Source organism: Pseudochaenichthys georgianus, chromosome 8, assembly GCF_902827115.2.
Source record: "Pseudochaenichthys georgianus chromosome 8, fPseGeo1.2, whole genome shotgun sequence".
NCBI lineage: Eukaryota > Metazoa > Chordata > Actinopteri > Perciformes > Channichthyidae > Pseudochaenichthys > Pseudochaenichthys georgianus.
The window spans coordinates 32,346,878-32,363,809 of record NC_047510.2 but is presented as its reverse complement, the minus strand read 5'-3'; the positions used below and the strand labels follow the sequence as shown (position 1 = coordinate 32,363,809).

The following is a 16,932-nucleotide window of genomic DNA, read 5'->3' as shown; positions in this document are numbered from 1 at the left end:
TATCTTTCTCTTTGCCTTGAGATAGAGGATTGTGTTACTCTTCTATTCACCGTCAGTTTAATCGACTTCTAGCCTGAAGCTGGAGGACTTTTCATCCTCAAACTCACCACTAGTGATAATGAAGCAGATGGTTAATGTAGGTACGATACTGCAGAAGCATTTAGGTAATATTCTTGGGGCATAATTAGCTTGGCTTCCCAATGGCATCCCTGCTCTCTGGCCACTCTTCTCATCTTAGAGCAATATCCCCCTTCTACTTGTCTTTTTTCTTATTTTTGTTTATCTTTTCTATTTATTAACGTTATATTTCATTAGTTTTCACATTTTATTATGTTATTGTTTTCATTTTTTTGTTTTTGTTTTTAAACGTTTCCATTATATATCATTTTTATTAACTTCCTGTCAGGATTATTATGTTTGCCCAATCCCAAACCACTCCCTCGACGCTACCCCTCCGTGATGGAGTGAACTCCGTCTGCAGCCACACTCGCAGCTCAACGAGGCTCCCTCCTGTCAGATGGAGGGAGTAATACAGCAGCAAGCTTTGGGACGGCCTCCCCTCTCTCCGGCAGAATTAGGGCAATTAGAATTGCCAGCAGCCATGGTCCCTGCTCCAGAACCAGACCTTACAGCCATGTTTCCGGATCCAAAACCGGCCCACACAGCCATGATCCAGGCTTCAGCTCCGGACCTTACAGCAATGTTTCCGGCTCCAGAACTGGATCTTACAGCCATGGTCCCTGCACCAGAGCTGGCCCATACAGCCATGGTTCCGGCCCCAGTTCCAGCCATGGTTCCGGCTCAAGTACCGCCCCCCAGCAGTCATGGTCCCGACTCCAGCACCTCGTCTCCTGCTGGCTCTCCAGCCGACGCCAGCTCCCCGTGTCACTACACTACACATATTCAGATTTAGCAAGGTCACAAACAGAGTTTCCGTTAGCCGGTAATTACCGGACTATGACCGGTAAAATATGCTGAAGACCGGCAAATCCAAATCTCTCCGGTCAAAATGATTTCCCCTTAGCGCAATACCGCATCAGTTGGAACACTTATGTGACAGACAAGAAGAGTGTGTGAGAGACAAGAAGAGTGTGTGACAGACAGAAGAGTGTGTGACAGACAGAAGAGTGTGTGACAGACAGAAGAGTGTGTGACAGACAAGAAGAGTGTGTGACAGACAAGAAGAGTGTGTGAGAGAAGAGTGTGTGAGAGACAGAAGAGTGTGTGACAGACAGAAGAGTGTGTGACAGACAAGAAGAGTGTGTGACAGACAGAAGAGTGTGTGACAGACAAGAAGAGTGTGTGACAGACAGAAGAGTGTGTGAGAGACAAGAAGAGTGTGTGACAGACAAGAAGAGTGTGTGACAGACAGAAGAGTGTGTGACAGACAGAAGAGTGTGTGACAGACAAGAAGAGTGTGTGTGACAGACAGGAGAGTGTGTGACAGACAGGAGAGTGTGTGACAGACAGGAGAGAGTGTGTGACAGACAGGAGAGTGTGTGACAGACAGGAGAGTGTGTGACAGACAGGAGAGTGTGTGACAGACAGGAGAGTGTGTGACAGACAGAAGAGTGTGTGACAGACAAGAAGAGTGTGTGACAGACAAGAAGAGTGTGTGACAGACAGAAGAGTGTGTGACAGACAGAAGAGTGTGTGACAGACAGAAGAGTGTGTGACAGACAAGAAGAGTGTGTGACAGACAGAAGAGTGTGTGACAGACAAGAAGAGTGTGTGACAGACAAGAAGAGTGTGTGACAGACAGAAGAGTGTGTGACAGACAAGAAGAGTGTGTGAGAGACAGAAGAGTGGTGAAGACAAGAAGAGTGTGTGACAGACAAGAAGAGTGTGTGACAGACAGAAGAGTGTGTGACAGACAGAAGAGTGTGTGACAGACAAGAAGAGTGTGTGACAGACAGAAGAGTGTGTGAGAGACAAGAAGAGTGTGTGACAGACAGAAGAGTGTGTGACAGACAGAAGAGTGTGTGACAGACAAGAAGAGTGTGTGACAGACAGAAGAGTGTGTGACAGACAGAAGAGTGTGTGACAGAGTGTGTGACAGACAGAAGAGTGTGAGAGACAAGAAGAGTGTGTGAGAGAAGAAGAGTGTGTGAGAGACAGAAGAGTGTGTGAAGACAGAAGGTGTGAGAGACAGAAGAGTGTGTGAGAGACAGAAGAGAGTGTGACAGACAAAAAGGGAGTGTGACAGACAGAAGAGTGTGTGGTAGAGAGTGTGTGACAGAAAGAAGAGTGTGTGACAGACAGAAGAGTGTGTGAGAGACAAGAAGAGTGTGTGAGAGAAGAAGAGTGTGTGACAGACAGAAGAGTGTGTGACAGACAAGAAGAGTGTGTGACAGACAAGAAGAGTGTGTGACAGACAAGAAGAGTGTGTGAGAGACAAGAAGAGTGTGTGACAGACAAGAAGAGTGTGTGACAGACAAGAAGAGTGTGTGACAGACAAGAAGAGTGTGTGACAGACAGAAGAGTGTGTGACAGACAGAAGAGTGTGTGACAGACAGAGAGTGTGACAGACAGAAGAGTGTGTGACAGAAGAGTGTGTGACAGACAGAAGAGTGTCTGACCGACAGGAGGGTCTGTGACAGACAGGAGAGTGTGTGAAAGACAGGAGAGNGTGTGACAGACAGAAGAGTGTGTGACAGAGTGTGTGACAGACAGAAGAGTGTGTGAGAGAAGAAGAGTGTGTGAGAGAAGAAGAGTGTGAGAGACAAGAAGAGTGTGTGACAGACAGAAGAGTGTGAGAGACAAGAAGAGTGTGTGAGAGAAGAAGAGTGTGAGAGACAAGAAGAGTGTGTGAGAGAAGAAGAGTGTGAGAGACAAGAAGAGTGTGTGAGAGAAGAAGAGTGTGTGACAGACAAGAAGAGTGTGTGAGAGAAGAAGAGTGTGAGAGACAAGAAGAGTGTGTGAGAGAAGAAGAGTGTGTGACAGACAAGAAGAGTGTGAGAGACAAGAAGAGTGTGTGAGAGAAGAAGAGTGTGTGACAGACAGAAGAGTGTGTGAGAGACAAGAAGAGTGTGTGAGAGACAGAAGAGTGTGTGACAGACAGAAGAGTGTGTGAGAGACAAGAAGAGTGTGTGACAGACAAGAAGAGTGTGTGAGAGACAAGAAGAGTGTGTGACAGACAAAAAGAGTGTGTGACAGACAGAAGAGTGTGTGACAGAGTGTGTGACAGACAGAAGAGTGTGTGACAGACAAGAGTGTGACAGACAAGAAGAGTGTGTGAGAGAAGAAGAGTGTGACAGACAAGAAGAGTGTGTGACAGAGTGTGTGACAGACAGAAGAGTGTGTGACAGACAAGAGTGTGACAGACAAGAAGAGTGTGTGAGAGAAGAAGAGTGTGACAGACAAGAAGAGTGTGTGACAGACAGAAGAGTGTGTGACAGAGTGTGTGACAGACAGAAGAGTGTGTGACAGACAAGAGTGTGACAGACAAGAAGAGTGTGTGAGAGAAGAAGAGTGTGACAGACAAAAAGAGTGTGTGACAGACAGAAGAGTGTGTGACAGAGTGTGTGACAGACAGAAGAGTGTGTGACAGACAAGAGTGTGACAGACAAGAAGAGTGTGTGAGAGAAGAAGAGTGTGAGAGACAAGAAGAGTGTGTGAGAGAAGAAGAGTGTGTGACAGACAGAAGAGTGTGAGAGACAAGAAGAGTGTGTGAGAGAAGAAGAGTGTGAGAGACAAGAAGAGTGTGTGAGAGAAGAAGAGTGTGAGAGACAAGAAGAGTGTGTGAGAGAAGAAGAGTGTGTGACAGACAAGAAGAGTGTGTGAGAGAAGAAGAGTGTGAGAGACAAGAAGAGTGTGTGAGAGAAGAAGAGTGTGTGACAGACAAGAAGAGTGTGTGAGAGACAAGAAGAGTGTGTGACAGACAAGAAGAGTGTGTGAAGACAAGAAGAGTGTGTGACAGACAAGAAGAGTGTGTGACAGACAAGAAGAGTGTGTGAGAGACAAGAAGAGTGTGTGAGAGACAAGAAGAGTGTGTGACAGAAAGAAGAGTGTGTGAGAAGAAGAGTTGTGACAGACAAGAAGGTGTGTGACAGACAAGAAGAGTGTGTGACAGACAAGAAGAGTGTGTGACAGAGTGTGTGACAGACAGAAGAGTGTGTGACAGACAAGAAGAGTGTGTGAGAGACAAGAAGAGTGTGTGACAGACAAGAAGAGTGTGTGACAGACAGAAGAGTGTGTGACAGAAGAAGAGTGTGTGACAGACAAGAAGAGTGTGTGACAGACAGAAGAGTGTGTGACAGACAAGAAGAGTGTGTGACAGACAAGAAGAGTGTGTGACAGACAAGAAGAGTGTGTGACAGACAAGAAGAGTGTGTGACAGACAAGAAGAGTGTGTGACAGACAAGAAGAGTGTGTGACAGACAAGAAGAGTGTGTGACAGACAAGAAGAGTGTGTGACAGACAAGAATAGTCAACTCTAATGTCTAACACTTAATGTGGACAAAGAGATGTCCTGTATGGGTTGATTGTGCGTTGATCTGTTGGTAATGCCTCTGGGTTCCGGTGGGCATGTAAACAAATGCATAATGCTGCGCTATACTTTCCTTACGGCCTCACCCGGTTGCATAGCGACGCTTATTGTTGAGGTGTCTTGATAAGCAGGTAGTCCTATCATTAGCTAGAACTAGCTGGATCTGATCGATATGGACATAAACGCGAGTCTAATCTGACGGGAGAGAGAGATCAGCTGCTGCTGACGAGTCGACATGCAGCTCTGCATGATCACCTGCAGCGGACAAAACACACACTTCAGGTTAGAACAGTGGTTCTCAACTGGTGGGTCGCGGACCCGTTTCGAGTGGGATAGAGTGATAGAGAGATGTGTGAGTGAAGAAAAAAAAAAATTGGAATTCTTTCTTTTTTTGGGGGGGGAAAGTCAAACTTTTATTCTTAAGGCCCGATTTTCTAACGATGTGCATGCAGTCGGCGTTGGACTGGAAGTACCGGAGACCATAAACGGTTTAAAAAACAGTCACACAGACATCTCCTCTTTACTCTTCTCGCAGCAAAATGTCAGAACAAAGTGGAAAACAAACAATGGCATAAAATATTATTAATATGTCGGGTAGTAATAGATTTATTTATTTGTGTACCAGAATGCATAGTTTATGTTAGTATTTCTAAAAATCTCCTGGGGGAGAATCCCCCCAGACCCCCTGCTGGGGTTGGGTTTTCAGCATGCGTGCCTTTTTATATAGTTCAGCTTTGATTCCATCATCTCATTAAACCTTTTTTAAAAGCATACTTTAGTTCTGTGAAGGGATATAAGGATATATGCACTGTACTTCACTTTTATTAATATTGTCTGCTGAAAAGCGTATATATTACAGCACGTTTTTTTTGTTGAATAGATTTGAGTGCTTCAAAATGTTGGGTCGCGATGTATTGACCAGTTGAGAACCGCTGGGTTAGAATATCACACGTAGCTATTTTAATCACCTCTCAAACTACCTAAACTAGTTATAGATATGTTTAGTTTTACTGTCGGGTCACTCATTACTGGATCCGCGAGCTGCATGATACTGACGGGCTGTCAGGAGAAGGCGAGAGCACTCCGTTTATTATTACCGTGTTATTGTAAGTTACTCTACACGTTTGAATAATGTAGTTCTCTAGGTCGTCCTCAGACGAGCCTTCCTTCGTCGCTTCCAGTCATCCCGGTGCTCCATACATCTGGCCAGTTCATTGGTACTTTGTGCTCCTGCGTCGTACTTGAGTACGTCCACGTATGTTTGTGCGGGACGTCCTCGTGACCGATGCCCGTGTGTTGGTTCCCACGGCACCAATTTTCCGGCTGGCAGCTCTTGATGCCTTTGGCAATGTCCTGCTAGTCTCATTCTCCTGGCTGCAATGTTCTCGCTCACCCTTGTATTCCCTCGTACAGGATGTTGTTGGTTAAATGTACTCTTGCTGATGTTAAACATTCTGGTGTGGCATCCGTCTAGAGACTTTTGCAGGGTTGGCTTCAGGGGCCAGCATTCACTGCCAAAGAGGAGAACAGACTCTACCGTTGCATAGAAGAAGCTGAGGTTGATTTGACGGGGAGGTTGGAGTTCGATACACTGGTCATGCCGTTCAGGGCCCTCCATGCAAGTGCCTTCCTCACCTTAAGATCTTGCTCGGTTGAGTTGACTCATGAGCCCAGGTACTTGAAGTCCTTGAATTCTTTAAGCACAGTGCCTTCTGTTGTTGTCAGAGGTGGATGTTCCGGTAAGATGTTATAGGTAATAACCTAGTTAATCTACTATAATTAGTAGTAGTAGTTTAATATTGAATGATATCAATTTGTTTTAAAGCTCAATAAATAACAAAGAAGAGCTTTGACCGGCACTTTTCTCATTTTGTCCAGAAGATTTAAACTTTATGTTGACCGGCAAAAAAAGACTCTAACGGAAACTCTGGTCACAACAAAACATGTGTGAGAATCTCTCCAACTTCACTGCATTATATGGAGAAATTGCAATTATCTTTTTTTGAATATTATGTATTCATTTTGTAGAACACCGTTTGCAGCATTACAATAACAATACAACTACAATTGTTTTGCCTTTGCTATTTGGACATTGCAATAGTCCATATTTCGCCATATTGTGCATCCCTGGAGTAAGACAATGTGCAGGACTGAGCCACTTCCTGTGTGTACAGTTATGTGAATATATACAGTAGGTGTCAGCTTGTCTAGGTCATACTCTCCCTGTTGACAGAAGAGGGCAGAAGAAAAGACACGGAGGAGAGAGAAACAGGCAGAGGGTGAGGAGGCTGAGTGTGTGAAAGATGTAACTTTGGGAGAGGGGGAGAGGAAAACACACAAGAGGAGATGTAGAGACAGGGAGTGTGTCTCACCTCTGTCGGTGCAGTGTGCCGGGGACAGGCTCAGGCAGCAGTACAGGAAGTTGAGGGCGGGAAGCAGGCTCTCTGTGTCGCTGGGCTTCAGCCTCCCTGCTAAATTACTCACTGACAGAGAGGGCAAAAGTACACACATCCTTTACTCAAGTAGAAGTACAGATACTCGTGTTTAAAAATACTCTGGTGAAAGTAGAAGTACTGACTAAAGTAAAAGTAAAGAGGCTTTGAAGTGTACTTCAGTAAAAAGTACCCATAACTAGCAGCTGCTTTAAAGAGTACCTGACCTCCCTTTATATTAATAGAACAATAATGTCATTGTTAGCTAATGAATGTTTCCATGCTGAACAACGGCAACATGACAACGTTTCCATTGGTCCCTCTTCTTTGGAGAAGACCAGGAAGTGATGGATACACGGATTGTGTTCAAATCAATAGGCACGCAGTGACTCTAAAGAATAATGACCACGCACCAAACACACATTCAGACTAAAGGAACCAGCTGCTTGGGAAATGAGAGAAGTAGAAAGTACAGGTATTTGAGTTCAACATGTAAGAAGTAGAAAGTACAGGTATTTGAGTTCAACATGTAAGAAGTAGAAAGTACAGGTATTTGAGTTCAACATGAGAGAAGTAGAAAGTTCAGGTATTTGTGTTCAACATGTAAGAAGTAGAAAGTACAGGTATTTGGGTTCAACATGTAAGAAGTAGAAAGTACAGGTATTTGAGTTCAACATGTAAGAAGTAGAAAGTACAGGTATTTGAGTTCAACATGTAAGAAGTAGAAAGTACAGGTATTTGGGTTCAACATGTAAGAAGTAGAAAGTACAGGTATTTGAGTTCAACATGTAAGAAGTAGAAAGTACAGGTATTTGAGTTCAACATGTTAGAAGTAGAAAGTACAGGTATTTGGGTTCAACATGTTAGAAGAAGAAAGTACAGGTATTTGAGTTCAACATGTTAGAAGAAGAAAGTACAGGTATTTGTGTTCAACATGTAAGAAGTAGAAAGTACAGGTATTTGAGTTCAACATGTAAGAAGTAGAAAGTACAGGTATTTGAGTTCAACATGTAAGAAGTAGAAAGTACAGGTATTTGGGTTCAACATGTAAGAAGTAGAAAGTACAGGTATTTGAGTTCAACATGTAAGAAGTAGAAAGTACAGGTATTTGGGTTCAACATGTAAGAAGTAGAAAGTACAGGTATTTGGGTTCAACATGTTAGAAGAAGAAAGTACAGGTATTTGAGTTCAACATGTAAGAAGTAGAAAGTACAGGTATTTGGAGTTCAACATGTAAGAAGTAGAAAGTACAGGTATTTGAGTTCAACATGTAAGAAGTAGAAAGTACAGGTATTTGGGTTCAACATGTAGAAGTAGAAAGTACAGGTATTTGTTCAACATGTAGAAGTAGAAAGTACAGGTATTTGAGTTCAACATGTAAGAAGTAGAAAGTACAGGTATTTGTGTTCAACATGTGAGAAGTAGAAAGTACAGGTATTTGTGTTCAACATGTAAGAAGTAGAAAGTACAGGTATTTGGGTTCAACATGTAAGAAGTAGAAAGTACAGGTATTTGAGTTCAACATGTAAGAAGTAGAAAGTACAGGTATTTGAGTTCAACATGTAAGAAGTAGAAAGTACAGGTATTTGGGTTCAACATGTAAGAAGTAGAAAGTAAAGTTATTTGAGTTCAACATGTAAGAAGTAGAAAGTACAGGTATTTGAGTTCAACATGTAAGAAGTAGAAAGTACAGGTATTTGTGTTCAACATGTAGAAGAAGAAAGTACAGGTATTTGAGTTCAACATGTAAGAAGTAGAAAGTACAGGTATTTGAGTTCAACATGTAAGAAGTAGAAAGTACAGGTATTTGAGTTCAACATGTAAGAAGTAGAAAGTACAGGTATTTGAGTTCAACATGTAAGAAGTAGAAAGTACAGGTATTTGAGTTCAACATGTAAGAAGTAGAAAGTACAGGTATTTGAGTTCAACATGTAAGAAGTAGAAAGTACAGGTATTTGAGTTCAACATGTAAGAAGTAGAAAGTACAGGTATTTGAGTTCAACATGTAAGAAGTAGAAAGTACAGGTATTTGTGTTCAACATGTAAGAAGTAGAAAGTACAGGTATTTGAGTTCAACATGTAAGAAGTAGAAAGTACAGGTATTTGAGTTCAACATGTAAGAAGTAGAAAGTACAGGTATTTGAGTTCAACATGTAAGAAGTAGAAAGTACAGGTATTTGGGTTCAACATGTAAGAAGTAGAAAGTACAGGTATTTGAGTTCAACATGTAAGAAGTAGAAAGTACAGGTATTTGGGTTCAACATGTAAGAAGTAGAAAGTACAGGTATTTGGGTTCAACATGTTAGAAGAAGAAAGTACAGGTATTTGAGTTCAACATGTAAGAAGTAGAAAGTACAGGTATTTGAGTTCAACATGAAGAAGTAGAAAGTACAGGTATTTGAGTTCAACATGTAAGAAGTAGAAAGTACAGGTATTTGAGTTCAACATGTAAGAAGTAGAAAGTACAGGTATTTGAGTTCAACATGTAAGAAGTAGAAAGTACAGGTATTTGGTTCAACATGTAGAAGAGAAAGTACAGGTATTTGAGTTCAACATGTAAGAAGTAGAAAGTACAGGTATTTGGGTTCAACATGTAAGAAGTAGAAAGTACAGGTATTTGAGTTCAACATGTAAGAAGTAGAAAGTACAGGTATTTGAGTTCAACATGTTAGAAGAAGAAAGTACAGGTATTTGAGTTCAACATGTAAGAAGTAGAAAGTACAGGTATTTGAGTTCAACATGTAAGAAGTAGAAAGTACAGGTATTTGAGTTCAACATGTAAGAAGTAGAAAGTACAGGTATTTGAGTTCAACATGTAAGAAGTAGAAAGTACAGGTATTTGAGTTCAACATGTAAGAAGTAGAAAGTACAGGTATTTGGGTTCAACATGTAAGAAGTAGAAAGTACAGGTATTTGAGTTCAACATGAGAGAAGTAGAAAGTTCAGGTATTTGAGTTCAACATGTAAGAAGTAGAAAGTACAGGTATTTGGGTTCAACATGTTAGAAGAAGAAAGTACAGGTATTTGTGTTCAACATGTAAGAAGTAGAAAGTACAGGTATTTGGGTTCAACATGTGAGAAGTAGAAAGTACAGGTATTTGAGTTCAACATGTAAGAAGTAGAAAGTACAGGTATTTGAGTTCAACATGTAAGAAGTAGAAAGTACAGGTATTTGAGTTCAACATGTAAGAAGTAGAAAGTACAGGTATTTGAGTTCAACATGTAAGAAGTAGAAAGTACAGGTATTTGAGTTCAACATGAGAGAAGTAGAAAGTACAGGTATTTGGGTTCAACATGTTAGAAGTAGAAAGTACAGGTATTTGGGTTCAACATGTTAGAAGAAGAAAGTACAGGTATTTGAGTTCAACATGTAAGAAGTAGAAAGTACAGGTATTTGAGTTCAACATGAGAGAAGTAGAAAGTACAGGTATTTGGGTTCAACATGTAAGAAGTAGAAAGTACAGGTATTTGAGTTCAACATGTAAGAAGTAGAAAGTACAGGTATTTGGGTTCAACATGTTAGAAGAAGAAAGTACAGGTATTTGGGTTCAACATGTAAGAAGTAAAAATTAAAAGTCGTCCAATAAGTAGTGGAGTAAAGTACTGATACCAGAAAAATGTACTTCAGTACAGTAACAAAGTATTTGTACTCCACTACTCCACCTCTGTTCACTGACGCACGCACGCAAACAAACAAACACACACACACACACACACACACACACACACACACACACACACACACACACACACACACACACACACACACACACACACACACACACACACACACACACACACACACACACACACACACACACACACACACACACACACACACACCGACTGTGGCTGTGAGGGAGTGCGGTCGTCTTTCGACTTGAAGAGGTTGTGGGTTCGATCCCAGTCCATGCAGTCAACATGTCGATGTATCCTTGGGCAAGATACTTAACCTTGAGTTGCTCCTGATGGCCAACGGTGTGTGAATGGGTGTGAATGTTAGGTCCTAGAGCAAGTGGTACTGCTCTGTATGAATGGGTGAATGATATGTAGTATGTAAAGCGCTTTGAGGGGTCGTAAAGACTGGATAAAGCGCTATATAAGTACAGTCTATTTACCATTTACATTCAAATGTTACGACTCACTTAATATTTTATCTCTCTAACGCGTGTCAAAAGTAACGCTACGAGCTTCGCTAATTTACCGCCTGACACGACAAGTCTCCCACCTGTCAGAGAGGACTTAATCTGATCCGGTGGTGAAAATGTCATGGATGAGAAGCTGGAAAACTACACACACAGAATGATGCTTCACAGATGGGGGAAAAAAAGACAAGTCAGAGGGGATGATGGGTGCCGAACATCAAGGCAAAAAAAGTAAATGTGACTCCTATCATATTACGCTAAAAGGTTTAATTATTCAGATATGTCTATTTCTGAGCAGCGTTTGCAGATCAGCCACGAGCAATCCCCCGCTGATAAGAATATTTAATCAAAAACAAGTGGTTCTGCTTATCGATTCCGGTTCTTATCGATTCCCTGTTTCGATTCCAAAATTGTAAAAGAAAGAGGTCAAACGTTTAGATAAAAAAAATATCTTTATTCTTTTAAGCTTTAACTGACATTTTTACAAATAAAAAATATACATGCAATACAAATGTATTACACAATAGCTGTGCTTTATTTTAACTGAGCTATGCCTGTGGCAAGCTATTAACAGGCATTACACTGTGCCTTGTCTTTTTCTTTTTTAGTGTAGTGGAGCCTCACTTCAGAACGTTTACCGCGACCCTTCTTTGGAGTTATGAAGTGACTGAGCTCGTGAACTGTCTACGGGAGGGCGGCGGAGCCTCGCTGCGGGAAAACTGTGGACCTCTGTCGCCGCAACTTACATGATGGCGCTTAAAAAAAATTAAGGGCTGACGACCGGCCGTTCTGTGATTCTCCAGAACACACAGATGGCCAGTCCGTACGCTGAATTCCACCGGGTCACCGCGGCGCAGGCGGACCCGGTGGAATACAGGGTCTACCGCGTTTAGGAACCGTTAAGCAGAACCGAAATTGTGTATTTTGTATGGGTACCCGGTACCCGGCATTTTCTTATCGGTTCTCACCTGGAACCGAGTTTCGGTTCCTAACCCTACTGCTAATACACCACTGTGTTTATTGTGATGTACACGTCATGTGTCGTATGAGAATCCATTTTAAGATTTTATTGCTGACTTAGTTTCAAGGCCTTGAGAGGCATCCTCAGAGGTAAAGCTGCTGGTCGTTCAAAGGTCACGAACACAAAGGAGACAGAGCCTTTGCTGTCAGAGCACCTGGACTTTAAAGCAACCTTTCCTGAGGAGATCAGCGCTGCAACATCTGTCTGCTGTTTTAAGTCACTTAGAATTGCTTTTATGTGCATTTTTTCTTCTTCACTTATTTAGTTCCACGTATTTCTGTTTTATTATTTGCGATGTATTCTCATGTTTAGTTTCAGTCTTGCTGTCCATGGATTTAAAGATGTTAAAGCACTTAGCAAACTATGTTTCGACAAGGTGCTATATGAATAAAGTGTATTATTATTATTATTATTATTATTATATACTGTAGTACAATGTGCATATTTTTATGGATACTTTTTTATGCTAATTTATTGTAATTCTTCTTCTTTTTTGGACTGCCGTGGCCCGTGAGGTCGCAAGGAAGCCGACCCCAAATGGTAGCAAGTCATCATTTTAAACTTCACATGCACTTAATTTTAAATCTTCTTTTTAATGCACATTCTTACATTCACTTCTGATAATTATAGTAATAATGTATTCTAATATTTTGTTTTTTATTTATTTCATTCTCAAGTGCAGCAACCTGCCACAAAACCCAATTTCCCCAGGATGAAAATGTAAAGCAGCATGTTCCTGCCTGTGTGAGGGAGACACATCCTGAAGCTGCTGAAGAAGCACCGGCCTCTAAAGTAGGGCAGGTGTTTGATTCTGCAGAGTAATGTAAACTCTGTGTGTTTGTGTATGCTAATAGATAAGGGCTATGGGGAGTTACGCTCAGTGTGACTCACCGTGATACAGCAGCTTGAAGTGCACGCCGTCCATCTTGCTGCTGTCGGAGGAGGATGAAGGCGGGTCGCTGGTCTCCATCACGCAGAGCAGCTTCAGCAGCAGAGGGAGCGAGTTCACTGATGGACAGAGAGAGGAAGAAACAACCGTCAACACAGATGAGAAGAGAGAGGAAGGGAGACATTAGGGCTGCATGATATAGGGAATAACAACTCATCTGTATGTACATTTCCCCTCTGTGGGACTAATAAAGGTATTCTGATTTAAATTAGGTTACGATTCAAGACGTTGGATTGATTATTCATTTTGTAATCAATACTGTCATATATGATTATTTAAAGATATGTTTAAAATGACCACGGTGTGATTTTTAAGAGGAACGGTACCAAACAAAGATATTTTATTAAGTCTGTAGACTAAGAATTGAAGGCTGGGATAACATAGGATGTAATTTATTGATCCCAAATTGGGAAATGTTTGCGTTGCAGCAGCATCAAAAACGAGGCATAAGTAGAAATAAACTATTCAAAAATGTAAACATCTCAAAATGTATTGAAATAAAACAGCATTAAAAAGTAAGAATATACAAGTTGACCGTGAAGATAACAAATCTATAAACTATCTGACGATAAATATATAGTATAAGAGACTTCTAATGAAACTTCTAAACGTCGTCATGTGACACAGTGGGTGTTTCTCAATCTCGAGTAAAGCTGCTCCAGAGCCACTATTTCAAGCATGCTACGTCATCGAGTGCCGCCGAAAGACTGTTCCAATGTCCAGCATACTTGGAAATCTACCGAGCCCGGCGTACTTCGTTTGGAGAAATTTAGAGGCTGCACATGTGTAGACTCTGCGGTCTTAAAATCCCCACAATGCTTTGCGCACGGACCAATTTCCCCAAATCTGTGGCGGAAAATGTAAGGCGGGGCCTCTCATATGACGAACACCTGCACACTTGCTCGCCTGTTCCATTCTTCGTTTTCCGAGGCTCTGAAGTATTCTTGCCTAGCTTTTGAAGCAAGACGCTCAGAAGACATGTGCTACCAAGCAAGCGTACTCGACATTGAGAAACACCTAGAGCAGGGGTCTCAAACTCAAGGCCCGGGGGCCAAATCCGGCCCGCGACTTTTATGTGGCCCCGCAAGAGCTTGCAAAGATTATAATACGTTTATTATACGGTTACATGCCACTTTACAGAAGCAGGTTGCCCATAAACTACATGTCCCACAATGCATCTCGTTTTGTGACATGCCCACTGAAGAGACTTGCAATTATTTGCCCTGGACTTCTGCTTTGAAACGTAGTTAATTGCTAAGTTATTATCCTATCCGATAATAATCCAATTCAGAGACAATAATGTAATATAATGCGTTATTTTATATATATATATTACATATTTATATAGTTACAACCGGCCCTTCGTGTGCAACCTTTATGCGAATGTGGCCCGCGATGAAATTGAGTTTGACACCCCTGGCCTAGAGACTCAGATTAGCCGCCTTTAGCTTAGCTGTGGTGATGGGAATCCATGGGACCGTGATGTCGTTTGTTTTTAGATTTGAATTACTTTTACAAGTGGTCTTAATATGTGGAGATTATCCTGCTGAACAAAATATCATAAATACATGTTTCCCATGGAGCTTATTTTCTGCAATATTACAAAAAAAACCCACTAAGAAATCTCATTGGCTTTTTGTTACGGGAGCCCTCGCAATGCTAACTATTAGAAATATAAGCCATCACTGCACTAATCTATTGGTAACATTGCTCAAACTGACACTGAAACATTGATATTTAATTTCTCTAACAAGCTGAGTATCAACAGGAGGCAAGAAGATGAAGCACATCTTCCTCAGAAATATATAAAAAAGACAATGCCTAATTTAAATAACAATATTCCCGATCCACGAGAGTAAGGGGTGGAAAAGAGAGCAGTCATCTACATACTTCCTTCACCTCTGCAGTGCATCATATTAAAACGAGTCCCCTTGGGACGCTGCTGCATTACAGCCTAATATAAAGTTTATATTAATGCAAATTACAGTGGATTTAACTGGAGCACGTGCACGGATAACGGCCTGTGATCCCCAAAGGGCGGGAGATGAGCGGAGTCGGTTGTACCGCAGCTACAGTTAGAGTTTCCCCAGCTGGCTCTCTGGTGTTTTGCCCTTTCAGCTGCACTCATCAATCTGGGCCAGTTTATAGATATTATAACACCATCTGGCACACGATTCCACCAAAAAGCACCACATATCAGGTCTAAAACCACCAGACTCAGGGCAGTTTCATCCCACAGGCCATCAGACTGTTAAACACCTGAACTTTTGAAAGAACATCCATAACATTCACCTGTTTGCAACTTATATATATCAATTTTCCAATTACTTGTATATAGACTATTCTGCACAATTTCTACTATATTCTATTTCCTTTTATTTACTTGCACTATTTTATCTGTTGTATTGTGTTGCCCTGTTGGAGGAGCCTGTGACCTAATATTTGCATCGTCATAACTACACTGTAGCAATGCACACATGACTAAGAGCATAATGACATGACACATGAATAAAAGCCTTGAATCCTTGATATAAAGGCAGGGATGGGCAGTATGTCTGAACAAATGAACCATGGGAGAGCGTTCATGATGGGGACAGGCAGCAATTGTATCGAGAATCAAATAAACATCTGAAGGAAAAGTCATTAAAACCCAGCATTTGGGGCATATTTGCTTTTCATTTTCAGGTTTCAAGGCTTTTGTTGCCATAGCTACAGTGTAGTTATGACAACAAACATCTTACGTCACAGGCTCCTCCAACAGTGCAACACAATAAAACAGATAATAGTGCAAGTAAATAAAATGAAATATAATATAGCAGAAATAGTGCAGAATATATATACAAGTAATTGCAATATTGATGTAAGTTGCAAACAGATGAATGTTATGGATGTTCTTTCAAAAGCTTACAGACATGTTACGGCCCGTCCACACAGCGGCGTGCGTTGAAGCTTCCAACGCTTCTGCCCATTCACTTTGAATGGGGTGACGTCACTTTTAGCCGAACTGCATTTTGGGAAGCGACGTGGAGCGTTGCTGGCGTTGCTCGCTTCAAAAGTTGAGCAATGTTCAACTTTTGACGCCTCGACGGAAGCGTCAGCCAATCGAATCATATGCCAGTACAAGCTCTAGCCAATCAAACCGCGTGCTTGTGTGTCCGGGGCGGGAGATTCATTTGATTGGTTGTTGGTCGAGTGTCAGACACGCCCGCCAGCAAGCGTCAACGCACGCCGCCGTGTGGACGGGCCGTTAATGTTTTTAAAGTCTGTCATGTCTCGTTCTCATCTGCTTTTCTAACATTCATTAACTTTAAGCAAATCGATTGTGATGACATGTGATGATCTTATTGCTTGTAGATGGCACTGCATATTTTGTTACACACAATTTTACATATTTGTTTTTGTTTATATTGTTGTTATGTATTGTATAATATTGTTTCGTATATTTTTATTGCACATTTAAACTTGACTTCTTATGTTTGTATAAATCATTCGGTTCAAAATAAGTGGACTTCCGGTTATGACGTGGTTCAGTCGTCGCTCTGTCCTAATATTGTAAATTAACTATTTTGAACGCGGGAGGTAAAAGGAAAACGCATTTTACACAATCATAACGGTGTGACTAATGCCTCCACGCAAGAAAACAACTAAAAAGGACAACGTTTTGGAAACTTTATCCGAAGAAGATTGGCCACCGCTGTCTCAACCTGGCCTTACTCCCGGCATGGAACACGAGGCGGGAGAAGAGCTGTCGCAGGATAAATCCTCGGGTGAAATTCTGAGTGCAATCAACAATTTAAAGAAAGACCTGAAGGAAGACTTTGCATCAAAATGTAATACGGTGATACACTCAATACAATCTATCGAAGGCGAACTAAAACAATACTCTGGCCGATTAA

At 41.4% G+C, this 16,932-nt stretch overlaps 1 protein-coding gene across 1 annotated transcript in view; it reads right to left on the bottom strand.

Annotated features, from left to right (window-relative positions):
• LOC117451744 (meiosis inhibitor protein 1) overlaps positions 1–16,932 on the bottom strand; it is a 171,601-nt gene that overhangs the window by 36,114 nt on the left and 118,555 nt on the right. The window contains exons 24-25 of the mRNA XM_071203907.1: positions 12,979–13,095; positions 6,862–6,972 (exon numbers count right to left, since the gene is read on the bottom strand). Coding sequence (XP_071060008.1) covers positions 6,862–6,972; positions 12,979–13,095 — 228 coding nt within the window. The remainder of the gene's footprint in view (positions 1–6,861; positions 6,973–12,978; positions 13,096–16,932) is intronic.